Genomic DNA, 23331 nt, shown 5'->3' on the forward strand with positions numbered 1-23331 from the left:
ACTCTAATTAGAGAAGGATGCTATTTTAGTGCATGGACTGAGTGAAGGTTGACAGACATCACTTAAGACAATAACCGTATATGATTGTTGAGAGAGCACTAAAGAAAATGGCAACAATTTAGCAGCAGAAATGCTTACCTTTGAAGTTATTTTGATAACTAAAGCTTTGTACAAACACCAGATGAAATTTCCCCTGAGCTGTCTGCCTGACAGAGCTTGGAAAAAAAACTCAGTGTGCAGCTTGGATTTTCATTTTCAGTTGATATGGTTTTCTCTGAGACAGCCAGGGTAGGCCTGAACAATTTTAGGAAAAAATTGAATTGAGCGATTTCTTTCCAAAATTTTGATTTGATTCACGATTTCCTTCAAATCAAGCTTTGCACCCCCTCTGTCCCAGTCTCTCTTTGTGCCCCCTTTGCATCCTCTGGGTCTCTCTCTTGCCCTCTTTGTGCCCACTCTGTGGCTCTCTGTGCCTCCTCTGTCACCCAAGCTGCATCAGTTCTGGTCATAGTTTCCAGCACGAGTCCAGTGATGCCCGTCTATCCACCTCGCCACCTGCAGGCTCTAATGCACAGAATACTTCCTGTATGTGACGTACAGGAACCCGGAGGTTTGCCAAGCACAAGAGCCGGCAGACGGCTATAGAGGACGGACAGCATTGGACTCGTGTGGAAGGTATGTCCAACATTGCGGGCCGCACACGCTGGGACTTTGGGGAGGTTTGAAGCCACTTCTTCACACTTCCCCCATGTGGAAATGAAGTGATGGCGATGATTGCCACTTTGACGATTCCAAAATTGTGATCTTGGCGATTGCAATTTTGGCTTAAATTCGATTTATCTTTCAGGCCTAAGCCAGGGGCACCTATGTACTCACTAAATCCCTTCCCAGACACAGACAAGGCTAAAGTGTGAACTGTACCCACAATACGGTCTAGTATTGCTAAATGAAGAAAGCCAAGCTGATGTGAAATCTGCCACCTGTAATACGTCTACATATTATTCCCTGCCCCAGGGCTGCCATCAGAAATGTTTGGGGCCCATACTGGACAAACGTAGTGGACCCCCTCACTGCCCTATGCCCCCCCACATGGGAAATCACAATATTAAGGCCTGAACATACTAACGTCTGTGAGTCCACTTTTCACGCACTTCCATGGATGGGAGCGTTCGGCATATGCTCAGTTCTTTAAAGAGACACTGAAGTCTAATAAAATCCTTGTTTTTACCTTCTAGTTATGTTCAGCAATATCAGGAGTCCTGAAACGCTGCATTCCCACGGCAGAACAAGGGCTTTTTACCCCCTAAATCCCGTGGCAAAAATCCAAGACTTTCCAGGTCGTAGATTTTGCTGCCCGGGGAGGCAGAGCTTAGCACTGTAGCTCTGCCTCTACTTAAGTCAATCTGCATGTGGAGAAGCGGTGATCAACACAGATAGACTCTAGTAGAGGCAGAGCTACAGCGCTGAGCTCTGCCTCTTACAGGAAGCACTCTTACAGAAGCGGGAGTTTGGCGTTTCTGGACTCCTGATACTGCTGAACATAACTAGAAGGTAAAAACAAGGATTTTATTAGGCTTCAGTCTCTATTTAAGACTGTAACTGCGCTTGCACAGAATGCTCCCAGCTGTGGGATCACAATGGAGAAGGTGTGTGGCGTGGAACAGTGCAGGCGCAATGCCACGCAACCCAGCTGGATTGTGCGAACCTAACAGGAGCTTAACGGATCAGACTGGAAGGATATTGAGGGAACTGAGGGACTACAGGGGGCTGGAGGGAGCCCCAAGTAAGTAAAAATACTTTTCTGCTATTCATCTCAAGTTTACTGTAATCCTTAACCACTTGCCGACCAGGGGAATTTTCACTGATCGGTGCTGCGTGGGCTCTGCAGCCCGCAGCACCGATCAGCAGTGCGATCAGACTACCCCCCTTTTTTCCCCACTAGGGGGATGTCCTGCTGGGGGGGTCTGATCGCCGCCGGCCATTAGTGGGTAGCGGGGGGGGCTCCTCAAAGCCCCCCCTCCACAGCGTTTTGTGCGCTCCCTCCCTCCCCTTACCTCCCTCTCCCTTCCTGGGCTGCGCAGGACGGATATCCGTCCTGCGCATTGTGGGATAGGCTTCAGCCTATCATATGCCGGCGATCCCCGGCCAATCAGAGGCCGGGGATCGCCGATCTGACTAACGGCGCTGCTGCGTAGCAGCGCCGTATCATGTAAACAGCGGGGATTTCTTCCCCGCCTGTTTACATTTTGCCGGCGAGCCGCTATCGGCGGCTCTCCGGCTGTTCACGGAGACACCCTCCGTGAACTGGCATGGAAAGGCCGCTCGAGCCGCCGTTTCCATGGTAACCCGCAGACGACCAGTTTACGCCAATCGGCGTTAGCTGGTCGTCAAGAGGTTAAAGAGACACTGAAGCGAGAATAAATCTCGCTTCAGTGCTTATATTAAGCAGGGCAGGTGTGCCCCTGCTAAAACGCTGCTATCCCGCGGCTAAACGGGGGTCCCTTACCCCCCAAACCCCCCCCTGCAAAATCTACGACCAACTTGGTCGTAGATTTTGCTGCTGTTGAGGCAGGGCTAACGGCTGCAGCCCTGCCTCACAGCGCGTCTATCAGCGGCGCATCGCCGACTCTCCTCTGCCCCTCTCAGCGAAGGAAGACTGAGAGGGGCGGGGGAGAGGCGGAGATACGCGCTGAAAAAAGCGCGTGAGGCAGGGCTGCGGCGGTTAGCCCTGCCTCTATGCGGAAGAGATCCCCGGCGAGGACGGAGGGGATTTGGGGGGTAAGGGACCCCCGTTGTGTGGCGCGATAGCGGCGGTTTAGCAGGGGCACACATGCCCCTGCTGAATATGAGCTCTGAAGCGAGATTTATTTTCGCTTCAGACTCTCTTTAACTAAGGTAACTCCTGGGTGAGCCTCCCTTTCATCACATTAATGGGCAGCCAGAAGGACAGACACAGACTGCAGCTGGGGCCTATATGTGGCACTGTTCGCCGGGCCCCAGATTCACTCGGGTCCCAAGCAGCAGTCCCTCCCCTGTGATGCCCTGAAGGAAGCCCTGCCCCACACAAACAACACTATTTCCAACCCATTGTACAGCATTCCATAGCCTTCTGTGGGCCTCATCGTACAACTTATTCAACTTAGCCCAAGTTTGTTGAGATTTTTTTTTTGTTACTGGATTATATTTTTTAATGCTTTTACGCATGTTTTATAATTGACTTACTTTAAATTTACATTTAAACGTCAATAACAGATGATGACCTATGTATTCCATATAAATTGGCGTCATCTATAGTTGAGCTAAGCTTGTAGTTAAATGGTTTCTGTGTGGGGGTGTGGCCTTATGCAGTCCCATGCACTCTGTTTTCGCAAGCTATGCAAGTAGTAGTGTCAGAGAGCACAAAGGAGTACTTGTGAACAGCAGATTTCAGAGAATAGTTGCAGGCTCAATAGCCCCATCTACACGATAAGATTCTTTGTACGATTCGATTACGATTCTATTTACGATCCGATTTAACCACTTGAGGACCGCGGGCTTTACCCCCCTTAAACCAGACCCTTTTTTTCCATTCAGACCACTGCAGCTTTCACGGTTTATTGCTCGCTCATACAACCTACCACCTAAATGAATTTTGGCTCCTTTTCTTGTCACAAATAAAGCTTTCTTTTGGTGCTATTTGATTGCTGCTGCGATTTTTACTTTTTATTACATTCATCAAAAAAGACATGAATTTTGGCAAAACAATGATTTTTTTTAACTTTCTGTGCTGACATTTTTCAAATAAAGTAAAATTTTTGATGAGTTTTTGATAAAAAAAAAAAAACATTCAGCCTATATTTATTGGTTTGGGTAAAAGTTATAGCGTTTACAAACTATGGTGCAAAAAGTGATTTTCCCATTTTGTAGCATCTATGACTTTTCTGACCACCTGTCATGTTTCATGAGGTGCTAGAATTCCAGGATAGTATAAATACCCCCCAAATGACCCCATTTTCAAAAGAAGACATCCCAAAGTATTCACTGAGAGGCATAGTGAGTTCATAGAAGATATTTTTTGTCACAAGTTAGTGGAAAATGACAGTTTGTGACAAGAAAAAAAAAAGTTTCCATTTCTGCTAACTTGTGACAAAGAAAAATGAAATCTGCCACGGACTCACCATGCCCCTCTCTGAATACCTTGAAGTGTCTACTTTCCAAAATGGGGTCATTTGTGGGGTGTGTTTACTGTCCTGGCATTTTGGGTGGGTGCTTATTTGTAAGCACCCCTGTAAAGCCTAAAGGTGCTCATTGGACTTTGGGCCCCTTAGTGCAGTTAGGCTGCAAAAAAGTGCCACACATGTGGTATTGCCGTACTCAGGAGAAGTAGTATAATGTGTTTTGGGGTGTATTTTTACACATACCCATGCTGGATGGGAGAAATATCTCTGTAAATGACAATTGTTTGATTTTTTTTTTTACACACAATTGTCCATTTACAGAGCTATTTCTCCCACTCAGCATGGGTATGTGTAAAAATACACCACAAAACACATTATACTACTTCTCCTGAGTACGGCGATACCACGTGTGGCACTTTTTTACACCCTAACTGCGCTAAGGGGCCCAAAGTCCAATGAGTACCTTTAGGATTTCACAGGTCATTTTTGTTTCAAGACTACTCCTCACGGTTTAGGGCCCCTAAAATGCCAGGGCAGTATAGGAACCCCACTAATGACCCCATTTTAGAAAGAAGACACCCCAAGGTATTCCGTTAGGAGTATGGCGAGTTCATAGAAGATTTTATTTTTTGTCACAAGTTTGTGAAAAAAAAACAATTAAAATCAATTTCCGCTAAGTGTCATTTTCCGCTAATTTGTGATAAAAAATAAAATATTTTATGAACTCACCATACTCCTAACGGAATACCTTGGGGTGTCTTCTTTCTAGAAAACAATTGTCATTTATAGAGATATTTCTCCCACCCAGCATGGGTATGTGTAAAAATACACCCCAAAACACATTATACTACTTCTCCTGAGTACGGCGATACCACATGTGACACTTTTTTGCAGCCTAGGTGCGCTAAGGGGCCCAACGTCCTATTCACAGGTCATTTTGAGGCATTTGTTTTCTAGACTATTCCTCACGGTTTAGGGCCCCTAAAATGCCAGGGCAGTATAGGAACCCCACAAGTGACCGCATTTTAGAAAGACGACACCCCAAGGTATTCCGTTAGGTGTATGGCGAGTTCATAGAAGATTTTATTTTTTGTCACAAGATAGTGAAAAATGACACTTCGTGAAAAAAACAATAAAAATCAATTTCCGCTAACTTTTGACAAAAAATAAAATCTATGAACTCGTCATACACCTAACAGAATACCTTGGGGTGTCTTTTTTCTAAAATGGGGTCACTTGTGGGGTTCCTATACCGCCCTGACATTTTACAGGCCAAAAACCGTGAGTAGTCTGGAAACCAAATGTCTCAAAATGACTGTTCAGGGGTATAAGCATCTGAAAATGTTGATGACAGGTGGTCTATGAGGGGGCGAATTTTGTGGAACCGGTCATAAGCAGGGTGGCCTTTTAGATTACAGGTTGTATTGGGCCTGATCTGATGGATAGGAGTGCTAGGGGGGTGACAGGAGGTGATTGATGGGTGTCTCAGGGGGTGGTTAGAGGGGAAAATAGATGCAATCAATGCACTGGGGAGGTGATCGGAAGGGGGTCTGAAGGGGATCTGAGGATTTGGCCGAGTGATCAGGAGCCCACACGGGGCAAATTAGGGCCTGATCTGATGGGTAGGTGTGCTAGGGGGTGACAGGAGGTGATTGATGGGTATCTTAAGGTGTGATTAGAGGGGGAATAGATGCAAGCAATGCACTGGCGAGGTGATCAGGGCTGGGGCCTGAGGGCGTTCTGAGGGTGTGGGCGGGTGATTGAGTGCCCTAGGGGCAGATAGGGGTCTAATCTGATGGGTAGCAGTGACAAGGGGTGATTGATGGGTAATTAGTCGGTGTTTAGGGTAGAGAACAGATGTAAACAATGCATTTGGGAGGTGATCTGATGTCGGATCTGCGGGCGATCTATTGGTGTGGGTGATCAGATTGCCCGCATTGATTGACAGGTGATTGACAGGTGATCAGTGGGTTATTACATGGAAGAACAGATGTAAATAATGCACTGGCGAATTGATAAGGGGGGGGTCTGAGGGCAATCTGAGCGTGTAGGCGGGTGATTGGGTGCCCGCAAGGGGCAGATTAGGGTCTGATCTGATGGGTAACAGTGACAGGTGGTGATAGGGGGTGATTGATGGGTAATTAGTGGGTGTTTAGGGTAGAGAACAGATGTAAACAATGCACTTGGGAGGTGATCTGATGTCGGATCTGCGGGCGATCTATTGGTGTGGGTGGGTGATTAGATTGCCCGCAAGGGGCATGTTAGGGGCTGATTGATGGGTGGCAGTGACAGGGGGTGATTGATGGGTGGCAGTGACAGGGGGTGATTGATGGGTGATTGACAGGTGATCAGGGGTATAGATGCATACAGTACACAGGGGGGGATGGGGGGGATCAGGAGGGAGCAGGGGGCAGTTTAGGGAATAAAAAAAAAATAGCGTTTACAGATAGTGACAGGGAGTGATTGATGGGTGATTGGGTGCAAACAGTGGTCTGGGGGGGTGGTCTGGGGGGGTGGGCAGGGGGGGTCTGAGGGGTGCTGTGGGCATCAGGGGGCGGAGGGGGGGAAATCATTGTGCTTGGGTGCAGACTACGGTGGCTGCAGCCTGCCCTGGTGGTCCCTCGGACACTGGGACCACCAGGGCAGGAGGCAGCCTGTATTATACACTTTGTATGCGGCGATCTGGGTCCTAGTAACACGCCAGCGCTTCCAAACGGCCGGCGGGTTACAGCGCGAGGGGGGCGGAGCCATGCGCCGGTGGCTGATCGCGTCACGAATGACGCGATCGCTCTGCCCATGCCCGTACAAGGACCGCTGCCAATTGTACATGCGGCGGTCCTTGCGGGATCCACTTGCCGGCCGCCTCTGTGCCGTGGGCGGTCGGCAAGTGGTTAATCCAACATGCCCGATCAGGATTCGATTCAATTCGATTTGCCATTGTTTTGCAATGGCAAATTGAATTGAATCGAATCCTTATCGGACTTGTCGGATTTAATCGGATCGTAAATAGAATCGTAATAGAATCGCACAAAGTATCGTGTAGATGGAGCTTAAGGAACACAATTATATTTCAGAACAGGCCATTAGATTTTAGCCACGGAGAGCGACGTAGGTATTTTTCTGCCATTGCACCACTTTCAAAAATGTGTAGGCAAGAAGCTGAGCTGACTATTGAACAATGAACTTCACACCCCCTCAATTAAAAATGGGAACATATTTCAGTTTATATCCACAGAACTGACAAGCACCTATGGAAAAAAATGTTCTACAGTATTAATAGTTCTCTCTCTAAAAAAAAAAAAAGAAAAAAAAAAAGGGAGACCAGATCTATTTTATTAAAACTGATTTCTGCACACAATCACTTATTCTGTGAGTGATGGGGCAAAGTATATAAGCAATATTCTGGACTATTTAAATTTTGAATATTACATATACTACGGAATACTCACTTGCCATATAATTGTTTTTTGTTGGGTTAAAGGATCTTCTTATGCTCGAATAGAGAACTGTTTTTTTTTTTTTAAATACAATATAATCAATCTTCCCTACAAAAAAAAATATTTTGTGGGAGGTTCCTCTGAGTGCTTTTGGTTTCTTATAAAAAGCCAAAATAAATAATAAATACCCAAAAAACATAACTGGAAATTAACCAACATACACATTCATTGACATTGCATAATAGATTAGTGCTTCACAAATAAAGTTTAATAATAACTAATTAGTATTTATATAGCACAGACATCTTCCGCAGCGCCGTACAGAGTATATAGTCTTGTCACTTAACTGTGTCTCAGAGGTGCTCACAGTCTAATCCCTATCGTAGTCATATGTCCATCGTAGTCATTAGCATATCTGTATGTTTTTGGGATCCCGCAGACACGGGGAGAACATACAAACTAAAAGTAAAAAGGTAAAATGAGTAGCCCAGCTCATTGCTGAAACAGTCACTAGCAGTAGATTGTGAGGTTAGGCTTACCTTAGAAATATTACTGGACCGACTGACTGAACGCCCCAGAGTCTTCTCATTCTGAAACACAAAAGTCATTCGAAAATCAGAAAACACAGATAATAACATAAGCAAGTGACTAAAACACAGATAATAGCATCAGCAAGTGACAAAACAAAACTATCATTGTGGACAGAGAGCAAGTATAATGCTGGGTACACACGATACTGTTTCCGCTCGATTCTGCGCTCAATTCGCTTATCTTCCGCTCGCTTTTCTTATCTTTTCCCATTCACTTTTCTGAGAAATCGAGCCAAAAAACGATCGGAAGGAATATTGGACATGTAGGAAATAATGTATCGAACCCGTCTATCGGGGGTAAAAACGTGCGGTGTATTCCCAGCATTAGAACTATGTTAGACTCTTGAACAGGAAATCTCCTTTTGGGTATAGACACCAATAAAAAACCTAACTTGACATTGATAAATAGTGAGATTTTTTTCTCAGCTTGCACAGCAGAAATTTACAGCACAAATTCTTGATTAGCGTTTCTTTTAGAGGCAGTAAATGACATTTCATACTACGCTGATGTCGGAAAGCGTAATAGCGGGATTAATGTAGGGGTGCTGCTGGGGGAATTACAAAGGGTAGGGTTTGGCCTAGGGCAGAATTAAGCCTTGTACACACACCAGATGGTGTTCACTAAAAGTGGCTGTCGGGGTCATTTACAGAAAGACTATAATGGAAAACTTATTTTGTTAGTGAGCAAGGAATTCCATTTCTGCTTGGTTTCCACTGCTGTCTGTGTTCTCCAGTTAAGGGGATTTTTACTTCCCGCACAAGTGAGGAGGAGGACACCTCTAGAGGAACTCATGGGAAACATTTATAAATTGGTCACACAGCTATAAGCTTCAAAAACGATGTAAGGTAACCCATCTCCTTTCCAAACAGAAAATGCTTTGGTAGTACATTAAAGCAACTTGCCTGTTGCTAATCACCGCCGTTAGCCAAAGCATTTGTGTTTTGATTATTTAAATTAAGGCCACTTTTCTTTTTACTCAATTTTAAGTGCTTTTTCACTTACAAGGTACAAAATCTTTATTATGTAAATAACATGAAAAATTAGCTCCTAGTAAGTATATTGAATCAGTATATTGAATTAGTTTGTGGACTGTATGCATTTTTACACAAGCATGCAATGAACACACATGCATTCACTGCTTTGTGGTTTTAAAAGTGCAGCATGTTGCATTTTTTCTGGAAACGCATGCATTTTAATGTTATTGGTATGCGGAAACTTATTTTCTGCGCACCTACCAACTGCACACGCAAATGGACAGACTGCGCGATATGGCCGCATTCAAAACAAGTACAAGTCGTTCAAACGACTTGTACACACTTGGCCAACTGCACAATATCAGCCCAACAGTTGTTTGATAACAGGTGGTTTGCCCTATCAAACGGTTCAACTCAGTCACGTATCTGGTCATTTGTCACATACCCAACAGATCAAGTTAGGATGATAGTTGTGTGGAAAACTTGCATGTGTGTACAAGCCTTTAAGCCTCATACACACTACTGATGGTTCATATGGCCAAGGCAGCCAGTTGGGGACTTCCCTGCCAAAAATCTAGCGGTTGTAGGATGGCCCTCAAACCCTACCCAATGTGTCAGAGAGAACCAGACTGCCAGATTATCTAGTCTGACTGCCAGTCGAGGCCACTGTTATCCTTACTAATCCTCCCACACACCCCCAAACACCCTACCTGCTATTCCTACCGCCCCCCCTGCACAAAATCCCTTCCTGATGCCCAACCCCAACCATCCTAGCCTCACTCAAACATCCTTCCTGACATCTAACCCTGACCATCCCCACCCCCTGCCCAAACCCCCTTCCTAACGGTCAAACACAACCCCACTAGCAAGGAGAATTTAGGTGCCGTCTGCAACTCCGGAATATTGGGACTCCGAATCCCAATATTCATGGGGCACCGCAGGCTCCCAAATTTCCCTTCCTTGCCAATAAATTTAATGGAAACCTATGGCGGCACCCACATTTTCCCGCTACAGGCCCCCAGATTTCCTGCTTCTGCCACAGGCTGGTTCTCAGTTTCCATGTAACTGATGCAAACTTTTTCCCTTACTATGCAAATAACCTGTGTGGTGACCACCGAGCCCTACTCTAATGAGCTACATCTAAAGGCAACTTATTTCCAATCTTTTATGCACAAAAGAGCAGGCATTTTTCCAACATGCTGGGACAAATAAAAGGCTCAGAACAAAAAACTGCCCAGATTTTATTCACCCGATACTTGACAATTTATTTCCAGGGACTTTCACCGTGGCTTTAAAAGAGAGATCCTCTTTCATTAAATTGCTGTAATCAGACTCTATGAGGTTATTTATTATCTTTCCAAATCTGCAGAAAGCTAGGACATTCCAAAACAGAAAGCAAGCTCAAACTGCATTTTTTTGTAAACGTATACCGTAAGTAGTACTCTCTATGGCGTACAGACTGCCCCCGACATTTCCATGTTTCTGCATTACTTATTAGCTTGGGTTAAGCAGGGAGACAACTGTTACATTGGGGACATCTGGACTAACTGAATGCCAGAGGAGAGCATCAGAGTTTTCTGCCAATCAGGATAGGCTAGGGATAATCTGCAAAAGCTTTGACCCTGGAAATGTGTCACTTGCGTCAGACTTGATGGGCAGGAAAAACAAAAAAAGCTGTCTTGCTGGTTTACTTTATACAAAACTGCCGTCTGCTGAAGCTTTGGTCTGGAGTCCTGCTTAAAGGCCACTATTATGCCCTCTGCTCCCTCCCACTAAAATAGCAATCTGTGCGCAAAGTCCCTAAATTGCAATGCAAGCAGCAGTCAAGTCACCGTTAGAGCTGCGCTCTGTCCCAGTGAAAAGCAGGCCCAGACTGAGAGCTTTCAGCCAAACTAGATGCCCCCAATATTTGGAACTAACCCCATTATAGTTCAGTATTGCATCGAACAAAAAAGGGAAAGGCTCAAATGATTGTTTTGGTAGTACACAGATTTCTACTTCCCAACCAATTTTCAACAGGCAGAAAATAACGTGCCCAGTGGGCTGCTACTAACCCAGATCTCCGATCATTACAGCACACCTGAACTCACAACTTCCTCTCTGCTCTAAAAGATAAGTAACAGCATAATAACCTTTAAAGACTTTTAAACATTTCTTTGTTACAGCTGATCAATATCATGCAATAAATCTGTATCATGTCTACTTCCTGCTTTCATGGAAGCTGACATATTAACATCCTGTGTTTACCAATTACTGCTCTGCTGTGGCAGTCACCTGACACAACTGAAGGATCAACTTACAACTTGTGCTTAGTCACAGATAAGGAAGTATTAGACAGGCTAAACCCTCTAAATACATACAAGGTGCATTTCTCTCTGTTTTCCTTCTTCTATATGTTTGCCTTCTGTCCTGTGCAAGAGTTCAAGGTCCACTTTAAGCCCATGTATACTGGTATTTTGGGTCATGTAGGGCTGTGGATCAGTAGAAAAATCATCTGACTCAAACTGACTCAGTTTATGAAACCACCGATTCTGACTCCAGGTACGCAAAAATTGCTCCAACACCTTGACTCAGACTCCACAGCCCTGCATGTTTTTGACACGGTTAAGAGACTGCTTCCTCTTTAGTAATAGGAACTTCCTATAGCGGAAATTTGGTGAAGAGTTGTCAGAAAGTTGATTCATGTTTGTCATTCTGCCCTTCCAATGCAGTGAACGCCTATATTGGAAAACTTTCTATTTGCGCATGAGAGCAATTGTTTATTATCCTTAGCATTTGTTTCATGTGGTTTACCACATAGCTATAATTTATTGTCAAGGAAGAAAAGAGCATACATTGGTTCACCACTAATGTTTCCTTTAATGCAAGAGTCAGAAATCACATTAACTAGAAATGTAGCCGTGATAAATTTATGAGAGCCGTGATTAACTACCACTATTATGCTACAGTAGGTGGCTTTTCACACCAAGTGCAATGACAAACACTGAATATTCAAGACAATATGTAAGTGATTGAATCAAAAGATCACAGCTACAGTCTGCTTACTATTGTCAGTGGATGAAATGCTGTTTGTAACATCTAATAAATTGTATTAAATAAGAATCTGGTGCCTTTGATTTTTTTTTAACCACTTAAAGAGAAACTCTGACCAAGAATTGAACTTTATCCCAATCAGTAGCTGATACCCCCCTTTTACATGAGAAATCTATTCCTTTTCACAAACAGACCATCAGGGGGCGCTGTATGACTGATATTGTGGTGAAACCCCTCCCACAAGAAAAGTACGTACTCTTGGCAGTTTCCTGTCTATGAACCTTGCTGCATTGTGGAAATAGCCGTTTACAGCTGCTTCCAACTGCCAAAAAAGCATGCAGCAGCTACATCATCTGCCAACAGTAAAAATGTCACCATGTAATAAATGTCAGAATGTAAATCAGGGATTTATAAGATTTTACAATGGGCTAACACTGACCAAATCATTTATACATAATTATTGTAAAAATGAAGCACTTTTTTAATTACATTATTTTCACTGGAGTTCCTCTTTAACCCCCCAGGCGGTATGATTGCTGCGGCTGCGCGGCCACCAGGGTTTTTTTTTAACCCTTTTTTTTTTTAGCATGTAGCTAGCCTAGCGCTAGCTACATGCTTCCCCCCTCCCTGCGGCGTCCCCCCGTCGCCTCTTGCCCATAAGGAAATCCCGTTCTGAACAGGATTTCCTTGAGGGCTTCCCCCGTCGCCATGGCGACGACCGGAGTGACGTCACCGACGTCATGACGTCACACGGAGTCCCGATCCACCCCATAGTGCAGCCTGGCGGCGATTGGCCAGGCTGCGCAAGCGGTATGCGGGGGGGGGGGGGCCTGTTTAGCGGCGGGTAGCGGCGACGATCGGACCAAACACGCAGCTAGCAAAGTGCTAGCTGCGTGTTTGAAAAAAAAAAATTATGCAAATCGGCCCAGCAAGGCCTGAGCGGCACCCTCCGGCGGCTTACCCAGTGTCCAGCACGGGGTTACCGCTAAGGAGGTTAAGTACCAGCGGTCTCAGCCCCCTTAAGACCAGAGACCGCTGGTACCAAAAACAGCGGAATCCCGACGAACCACCGCACATAGCTGCTGCAATCGCCATACGTCGGGAACCTGGGCCACCCACTCTGCCGTCTCTATGACGGCAGAGTTCCTGTGAGGCGGTCAGGAGCCTATCAATGTAAGCCAATGGAAGATTATTACATTGATAGGGTCAGGAGCCAATGAAATCGGCTCCTAACCTGCTCATAGGGCTCTGCTGTCATAGAGACAGGCAGAGCCAGTGAGCTGCGGTGGGGAAACCGCGGCGAGATCGTCAGGAGCGGCAGTTGATTGAAATCTACGCCCTGCAGCCAGGTAGCCACCAAAACAGGGCGTAGATTTCAATCATTGTGGTCATTAACACAAAAATAAAAAGTACATTTATCCCAAAATGTGCTATAAATTACTTCCTTCCTATGTTGATGTCAGTTATAGTAGGTAGTAGAAATCTGACAGATTTTGGACTAGCCCATCTCATCGCTGGGTTTTCTTTATTTTCAAAAGCGCTTGGTGAACTGCAGTTGCTCCGTCCAACTCCGAAAATAGTGCGCAAACAAGCGGGGGAGCGGCCCACATCTTTATATAGATCCGTTTTAGGGAGTGCTTTTTAGAAAGATTAAATAAAATACAGAGAAACCTCTATGAAGGGATGGACTAGTTAAAAAAACGTCAGTTCCGTCAGATTTCTACTAACTACTGTGAGTGACAGAAATATAGGAAACAAGTGATTTATGGCTCATGTTACTCTGGAAGAAATAGAATTTTTATTTGTATGTGTTTATATGTATATATTTTTTTTAATTTTACAATTTTTCACGACAGTGGTCCTTTAAGGGTGGAGATGAGCTTACACTGTACTTATACCATTTATTTGTCCACAGTAGGCTTCATGTACACAATATATTTCACCTACAAGTAAATTCATATTTGTTGCTTAATTAGGCTCTTTCACATGGGAGGCTGAACGCACACTTCTTAGGCAGGTCACCCTGCTGGCCACTGAATGCCTTCCAGGTTTAGATTAGTGCAGGCGAATGGCAGCATTTGTAACACCATGTGTGTCGCAGAGTCACCTGGCAACAAAGCATAAAAATTTATCACAATGCGCTTTTAGTGCAGCTGCATGTGCGTCACGGTTACCTGGCAACAAACAATACAAATGCATCATGTTGCTCCATAATGCAGCTGCACTGATGTTACTTCTTACGGTGGCAGTCTCTGCACTGCTTATGCCAGGCCCCAGTGCGTAGTTTAAAGGGTAACTGTCGGGCATAAAATAAAAAATCAGTTCTTTATTTTTATCTGGTAAACAATTGATAAGGATGCTAATCGGGCAATCCAAAATTTAAAATCACTATTACTTTTCTTGTTGATAAATTATCATTCCCCAGTTTACATGACTTATTTGGTACACAGAAAATTTGGTACACAAAAGAGAAGTTACAGGGCATGCTGGGTTTTTTTTTTTTTGCTTCTCTACTTCCCCTCAGACTTAATTAATGCAGCCTGATTGGCTGAAGCCTCTTTCCCTCCTGTTTTCCCGTCCCACACCTCCTGTTCCTCTCTGATTGGCCAATATTTCTCAGGCTGAATCAATGCACTTTCTATAGTGAAGTGCGGGCAAATCAGGCAGAGGAGACTAAGGGCGGATATTACATCACGACTGGCTTCAATATAGCCACAGTAAATATGGAAACTGTCTAGAATAGGATTCTCTACTTTTCCTTTATAAAATTCACAGGAATCATAACGTGGACTGTGCAATACATATGTTATGTAAGTAGTGCAAGTATTTACTTATACATTTGTTTTTTTTTCCCCTGAGATAGTATGGCTGACAGCTCCTCTTTAAACACACAGTTCTGCAAGGGAGTGGCTGTTATGTAACAGAAGTGTAAGCTCAGATGGAGGGGAAGAATTTGTTCATAATTACCAGTAGAGCACACAGAGGTCCTCATTACTACTAATGGTACCTATACATGGTGCAATTTTTTTCATTTTTTTCGATTAGATAATTTTGTTTATTTCGTTAGATCGAATATAAAGATTTTTCCAACATGGTCAATTGGATTTTTATTGAAAAAACAGGATAATAATTTTTTTCTTCATTAAAAAAATATTCTTTTCGATTCAATCATTCGGGAAATTGAAGGTTTTCATTGTACCGTGTATGGGCACCATAAGGTATGGAACCCACTACAAATCGCAAATCGCTAGCATTATTGAGTATCGTTTTGTAAGCGATTTCATGAGTGTTTTCCGGCGATTTTGGTTGCAATTTTAAAAAGTTTAAAGTGGACCCAAATTAAAAATACAAGATTTCAGAAATACAATCTATTTTCTAAATGATGATAATAAATAGCAGCCTTTTTTTCAGCTGCATGATGACAAATATAAAATATTTTACATTTATTGGAGGAACCCCTCCCTTCCTTTTGATATTGCCAGGACAGAATCCGGCAGACTGGTGGAGTAGATGGTGTCCAGCAAAGGAGGAATTGCTAATGGCTGCCACCTGTATAACCCTAGCTATGAAAAGAGAAGGGTGAAAAGCATGCACTGAAATGATCATAGGTTTGAAGGAGTGTTTATTTATCTTTGTATGTGTCAGAGTGGTGCAACTAAATATTTTTAATTAAAAAATGTTTGGTTTGGGTCCGCTTTGAGCTTTTTGCCAGTGATTCTGATAGCGATTTGTGATTAGCGATTTTAATTCTGACTCGTCCTTTTCAATTATTATAATTTTTTTTTTTACAGTTTGCAGTCATTTAAAATTGCACACAAATTGCTATGTGTGATGAGCGATTTGTAGGCACTTCACTACTTTACATTGAAGTGCAAACGCTCCCAAAATGCTGCCTGTCCTGTGATTGAGATTTTGCTAATCGCAATCACTACTGTGGAATTTGTTACATTTATTTACATTTCCAGAGCGTTTACGGAAATCGCTAGCGATTTAAAGCGCTCCCTAAACCCTCAAAAAAAGTGCTCTAGTGGGTTCCAGGCCTGTGACCAGTGAGGAGTTAGGCCTCTTTACAGGAAAGGCTTAAAGGACATCCGAGGTAAAAATAAACTGATGAGAAAAACAATTGTATCTATCCTTCTCCTAAAAATGACTTTTTTTTTAGATGTCCCACAGTTTTATTTTATATTTAAATCTAGTGTTTAAGTTTTTACTGTTTCATTGGCCTTAATTCATAAAAAAAAATAAAAAAATCTGGGAGGGAAAATACCGCATTCGGCATTTTAGACCTTTGTGTGTTAATTCATAAAGATTTTCACAGCTGCCTTTGAAGTTCAGTAAATTACCGCAGCCCATTGAGCGGTACAGCAAAAGTGTGGCGATATCTCTCTTTTGTTACAAGCTGTAATTACGGTTTCCTGCACAGACTCACAGAGACTTCGGTTCCCTGCACAGACTTACACAGACTTCGGTTCCCTGCACAGGCTTACACAGACTTCGGTTCCCTGCACAGGCTTACACAGAGACTTCGGTTCCCTGCACAGGCTCACAGAGACTTCGGTTCCCTGCACAGGCTCACAGAGACTTCGGTTCCCTGCACAGGCTCACAGAGACTTCGGTTCCCTGCACAGGCTCACAGAGACTTCGGTTCCCTGCACAGGCTCACAGAGACTTCGGTTCCCTGCACAGGCTCACCGAGACTTCGGTTCCCTGCACAGGCTCACCGAGACTTCGGTTCCCTGCACAGGCTCACCGAGACTTCGGTTCCCTGCACAGGCTCACCGAGACTTCGGTTCCCTGCACAGGCTCACCGAGACTTCGGTTCCCTGCACAGGCTCACCGAGACTTCGGTTCCCTGCACAGGCTCACCGAGACTTCGGTTCCCTGCACAGGCTCACCGAGACTTCGGTTCCCTGCACAGGCTCACCGAGACTTCGGTTCCCTGCACAGGCTCACCGAGACTTCGGTTCCCTGCACAGGCTCACCGAGACTTCGGTTCCCTGCACAGGCTCACCGAGACTTCGGTTCCCTGCACAGGCTCACCGAGACTTCGGTTCCCTGCACAGGCTCACCGAGACTTCGGTTCCCTGCACAGGCTCACCGAGACTTCGGTTCCCTGCACAGGCTCACCGAGACTTCGGTTCCCTGCACAGGCTCACCGAGACTTCGGTTCCCTGCACAGGCTCACCGAGACTTCGGTTCCCTGCACAGGCTCACCGAGACTTCGGTTCCCTGCACAGGCTCACCGAGACTTCGGTTCCCTGCACAGGCTCACAGAGACTTCGGTTCCCTGCACAGGCTCACAGAGACTTCGGTTCCCTGCACAGGCTCACAGAGACTTCGGTTCCCTGCACAGGCTCACAGAGACTTCGGTTCCCTGCACAGGCTCACAGAGACTTCGGTTCCCTGCACAGGCTCACAGAGACTTCGGTTCCCTGCACAGGCTCACAGAGACTTCGGTTCCCTGCACAGGCTCACAGAGACTTCGGTTCCCTGCACAGGCTCACAGAGACTTCGGTTCCCTGCACAGGCTCACAGAGACTTCGGTTCCCTGCACAGGCTCACAGAGACTCCGGTTCCCTGCACAGGCTCACAGAGACTTCGGTTCCCTGCACAGGCTCACAGAGACTCCGGTTCCCTGCACAGACTCACAGAGACTCCGGTTCCCTGCACAGACTCACAGAGACTTCGGTTCCCTGCACAGACTCACAGAGACTTCGGTTCCCTGCACAGACTCACAGAGACTTCGGTTCCCTGCACAGACTCACAGAGACTTCGGTTCCCTGCACAGACTCACAGAGACTTCGGTTCCCTGCACAGACTCACAGAGACGTCGGTTCCCTGCACAGACTCACAGAGAAGTCGGTTCCCTGCACAGACTCACAGAGACTTCGGTTCCCTGCACAGATGGAGACATCGCATTGTTTAGACCTCACCAGAGGTGTCAGTAATTATCGTCTGGCTTACCACTTGTTGAAGGCTTTATAAACTGACATTTGCTGATAATTTACTGACAAGTTGGAGGTAATAACAGCCAAGTCAGTAATTTACCTCACTGCTCGGTAATTTCAGTTTTTAATGTGGTAACAGCCTTTATGAAATGACACTTTGCTAAGTGCTCGGGAAAGTCAGCTGTTTTCATCATTACCGCATGCCATAATGCTTTATGAATTGAAGGACACCTTCATTGAAGTATGCCTGAGCTCAAATCTATGACTTATTGCCCCTTTTTATCACTTTCCTGCTCTCAGAAGCCATTTACTGACAGCAAAGTGTTTATGGCTGTAATTACTTATCAGTGAGGGCTATGTAATAGTCCGATCCGGTCCCAACCCAGACAGAAACTTGCATACCTGATGTTTAACTCTTACAGACATAGAAAGAAAAAAAGGAACACAGCCTTGTTATCTGTGTGCTTGGCACTGCACATACACATGTCTATCTCATTATCTCACCTCAGTTGTCCTTTAAGGCAGAGAAAGTGTAGAGAAACCGAGAGCCCAATATAGTGTAGTATGTTAAGTATAAATGAAGTAAAGGTTATCGTGAGAAAATGATAAGGCAGAGAATTCACCAACTGTCACTGCTCCTGTGCACTTGGCATGGGTCGTGAAGAGGCAACCAGCACCCCTCAACCCACCCCATGGAGTCACATCTGTGTGCAGCCAGGCTCAGACACTACATTTCAATATTTTGGACACCGAGGAAAACCAAAGGTATGTCAAAAATGATGAGCATTAGGAATGTTGTCAAGTGTATTCACAACTTCTGCATCCATAATGATTATATCACTAACCAGTGTCATCCCACTGATTGTCTCTGCATGTCCATAGTGAATGATGGGATTTGTGGTTCCCAAGTCAGATCACTCAGACAATATTACAGTATTGAAGCTACAGTACTCCCTGCTTGCAAAACAAAAAAAGTTTCACTAGCGGGTTAAGTTCAAAAAACATTTATGTTCACAACTAAACAAAAATACTCAAAAATAGAGCTAAACATAAAAAACTAAAAAATATATTTAAAAGGCGCGGAAGTAATAAACTAGAATGCAGTGAATTATTCAGGTTATCCACTTTTATGTTAAATATCCTGGTTTCAGCTCAGCGTCAGACACACTTCCTATACCTATATACTACTGTATATTGGTATGTAACCCCAAACTGCAAGTGAGCCTAGGGCAAGGCTGTTTATTATGCAGGATTGTCCCCCACTAGAGCATTCTGGGAAACCAGAGATCTTTTCTACTGACTTCAGGACTTTCAGTAAACAAACATTCTGCAGAGATCCAATGCCATTACTAAAGATATTGGTGCCCGTTATAAATTTCAGAAACTAAATCAGGGAGAGGAAAGATTTTACAACAGGCAAACACTGACTAAATACTTTCTAAATGAATATTGTTAAAGATAAAAAAAGCATATTTATTAATTATGTTATTTTGACTACAGTTCCTCTTTTATGTCAACATACACTTGCTTTAAAGTGAACCTCCAGACTAAAAATCTACTCAGCAGCACTGAAAAGGCTTGGTGTTTCTTTAACAGTTTCACAGCATCACAACTTAGTTTTTCTTACCAAAGCATCATTTTTAGCTGCATTTTTACCTAAGCTCCACCCATCAAAGAAAAAAAGCCCAGGCTTTTTTCCCCTGATGCTGTGCAGAGCATGCTGGGATTTCCTATGTTATTCACATTGCCTAGCAACTGGGAGAGGTGCTCAGGACACAGGACAGTTGGAACTGTGGATTATGCTCCCCGTCACCTCCTTTCAACCAAAAAGATGACTGCCATCATGAAATCAAACATTTGCCTGTTCTTTTAAAACAGTGTGGGTAAGAGATTATATTACCTATCTATTTTAATTAACAAAACTAATGTAACTTAATGACAGTATGTTTGTTTAGGCTGGAGTTCCTCTTTAATGAGGCCATTTGTAGCTTGATATACAATTAAAGAAATGAGGCAAATTTGAACACATTACCTGAGAACCAGATGGAGTAGGAGAATGTAAATCGTGTTATTTGATTTTTCTACTGTTACCCAACAAAGTACTTCAAATCCGGTTATTATATTTTAATAAAAAATAAAAAAAAATCCTTAGCCTTTAATTTAAAAGTTCAAACCCCAATCTGATGAAAACAATAATAAAGACTCTAATGATTACCTACAAAGAATAGCAGGTAGAACAAGTGCACTATTTGCTATCTTAATCTCCGCCTGCTCATTTTATCTGGCCCTGTATAAGCCACTCCACCATCATAATAGAGCAAATACTTAGCTAATTCAACTTCACTATTACTGTGAAAATGGCTCCTTAAATTCTTCATTCTAGCACAGCATAATTGAAGGATCAAACCCTGCAGTTTAAAAGAGCCAGAAACCGGCTCTTGTTCTCCCTAAATCAAAGGCCAGGCTGGAACTCTATCTATTCATGTTATGAGAAATGCTTGCTCCAGGCCACACACACACACACACACACACACACACACACACACACACACACACACACACACACACACACACACACAATGCAGTGTTCTTAGCAAAGGTTAATTGTGCAATTGCCAAAGGTATGCATCCACAAACTAACTCTGGGGAATTTGCGGCGAATAATTTCTAAATAACAACAGGTAGTTGTTTTTAATGACTGCAGTGAGAAATATAATTTTATATGCCAACTAATTAATTTATCTGGCACAAGGCACTGGAAAAAACAAGCATACTGGGCCATAGATCGGAAAATAATAGCAATTACATTATTTTTTCAAAAGAACATTTTCTCAAACGCACTGAAATCCTGAAAGCCTTTCTTTGTAGAGGTTACAAGTTGGCTTAACCTTCACCACTCAAGCAATCCTAAATGGTTATTCAGTAAATTACATCTACCAGAAGATAATGTTAGATGAAAAGACATAGGCAAAAGTCAAGTGGTAATTCTACAGTTCTGTCCAAAAATATTTGAACTCCATAGGTGAAAATAAAGCAATTAAGGTGTAGCTGAAAACAGAGGCGCCAAAAGAATAAAAACAGTATTTAAAAGTTTTAAAAAATTGCGTGGGAGGCAGTGGTGGACTTACCTCCCGCAAGCAGACACTACACTGTGTATTCAAACAAAGGGATTTGTTTGAATACACAGTGTAGTGTCTGCTTGCGGAAGGTAAGTCCACCACTGCCTCCCACGCAATTTTTTAAAACGTTTAAATACTGTTTTCATTCTTTTGGCGCCTCTGTTCTCAAATATAAACACATCTTATATCCACCCTTGGTGGATAGGGATACCCCTTCTTGTTTTCCAGTCTACAGAGAGCGACTTCTTAATCCTGAGTGAGGACAGGCTAATCTCCTCACCTGCTTATACAGTGGTTGCCTGGAGGTAACCCTGGTTTGTGAGTATCTAATTTATATTCGTTCCATTATCCAATTGCCTTAACATACTACACCATATTGGGCTCTCGGTTCTTTTTCTTTTTTCAAGGTGTAGCTGAAGTGCAGATTTCTGGCTTTAATTCAAGGGGTTTAACAAAAGTATTGTACGAGAAAGAGATTGCGAGCCCAAATAGTGTAATATGTCAATCCAATCGAGTATAAGTAATATAAGTATATGAGAGTATACTCACAAAACTGGGTTACCACTGGCAACCACTATGAAGACTTAAAGCCTCATCTACACGGGTAGATGAGGCGGCGATGTGGCTTATCAATCGAGCCACTGATGCGGCTTGATTGAAGAGATCCGTCAGGACGGATCTCCCCACCGCCGATTCCCTGCTCGTTCCCCGCGAGGGGACAATGGCAGGGAATAGAGCGGAAGATAAGCGGCGCCGGCGGGGATGAGCGGGGAATCGAATCCGGCACACGCGCGGGGATGCGGAAGAGGCGATCAGGCGGCTAATCGAGCCGCCGGATCGCCTCCACATCTCCCCATGTAGACGGGGCTTTAGATTGTTGCTTTCTGTAGAAAAGAAATGGGGCAACACCCCTCCACCAGGGGTGGACATATATAAACAATATATGGAACAGAGGTGCCATTCAGGATAAAATAGTTAACTATTTAAAACTGGGAAGTAGTGGTAGATTTACCTCCCCCAAGTAGACACAACAGTGTGTGTTCATTGGAAAAAAAAAAAAAAAAAGATTCTTTATTCAAAATCACTCCACGGATTATGCAACGTATTTTGTGGGCGTCATCCCGCTTCCACAGGCAACAAAAGGAGCTTATCATAGTATAAGTTAAAGCGGCCCGGAATGCCGCAATTCACATTAAGGCCTATGGCTGCGCCTGGTGTCCCCCCCAAATTTTCAGCACTCTTTTTGCCCGACACGCCATAGAGAGCCCAGCCACAGCCAGGTTTCATCTTTAATGCATTGTATTTAAGATGTACTTTGAATGCATGAATACTACTAAAGCAGCCTGCATATTACTTCTTTATCCAATCTCATTATGTTCCTGGATCAGAGCATTCCAGGAACTCCGAGCTCTTACATAATTTACAGCCAGAGAGCTAAAAGCAAGATCACAGTTTGGAAAGTGACATTGCTGCGATCTGTCATGTCACTGCAGTTACTTTTCTCTCTCCCTTGAAAAGAAGTGAGCTCCAAGTAAACAAAAGGGCATTCAGGGACATGTTAGGATTAACATGCACAGAGCACCTGCACCTTTTGCCACGCTTCTTTGCAAATGTATAGTGTACTAAAACATTGTGACAATTCACAAGACTGACCATAAGGCCCTGTTCGGACTATGTGCGTTCCTAGCCGTTTTTACAGAACATGTACGGGCAGACTTTGCGCATAGAAACTGTTACTAATGTTTTCTAATGGCCTTGTTCACATGTATGCGTATGAGACGCATACGTCTCTCATCCACATTGCTGCACGCAGTTCTGAGCGTCACGCACAGAAACTGACGCAATTAAAGTCTATGGACGTGTATCAAAAACGCGTACTATTGCGTTTTTAGCGTACGTTTCCCATCATTCTTTTCTGTTTCCTGTGTGACGTGTGTGTGCAAAACGCAATAGAAAACGTATTTGAACGCAAGAAAAACGCATACAAACGCATGCGTTTTTCAACTTGCTTTTCTTTGAATTTCTATGCGTTCTGCAAACACTGAAAGTATGAACCTAACACCAGACTGGTT

The 23331-nt window shown here is 43.9% G+C and overlaps 1 protein-coding gene across 5 annotated transcripts in view; it reads right to left on the reverse strand.

The window, feature by feature from the left end:
- MARCHF8 (membrane associated ring-CH-type finger 8) overlaps positions 1-23331 on the reverse strand; it is a 355638-nt gene that overhangs the window by 43908 nt on the left and 288399 nt on the right. For all 5 annotated transcript variants that reach the window (XR_011024469.1, XM_068257609.1, XM_068257612.1 and 2 more), the window contains one exon: positions 8134-8184. Coding sequence is in view for 4 of the 5 variants with exons in the window: in XM_068257609.1 (XP_068113710.1) it covers positions 8134-8184 (51 nt within the window). In the remaining variant the exon portion in view is untranslated. The remainder of the gene's footprint in view (positions 1-8133; positions 8185-23331) is intronic.

The sequence above is a fragment of the Hyperolius riggenbachi genome, chromosome 10 (genome assembly GCF_040937935.1).
Source record: "Hyperolius riggenbachi isolate aHypRig1 chromosome 10, aHypRig1.pri, whole genome shotgun sequence".
Lineage (NCBI taxonomy): Eukaryota > Metazoa > Chordata > Amphibia > Anura > Hyperoliidae > Hyperolius > Hyperolius riggenbachi.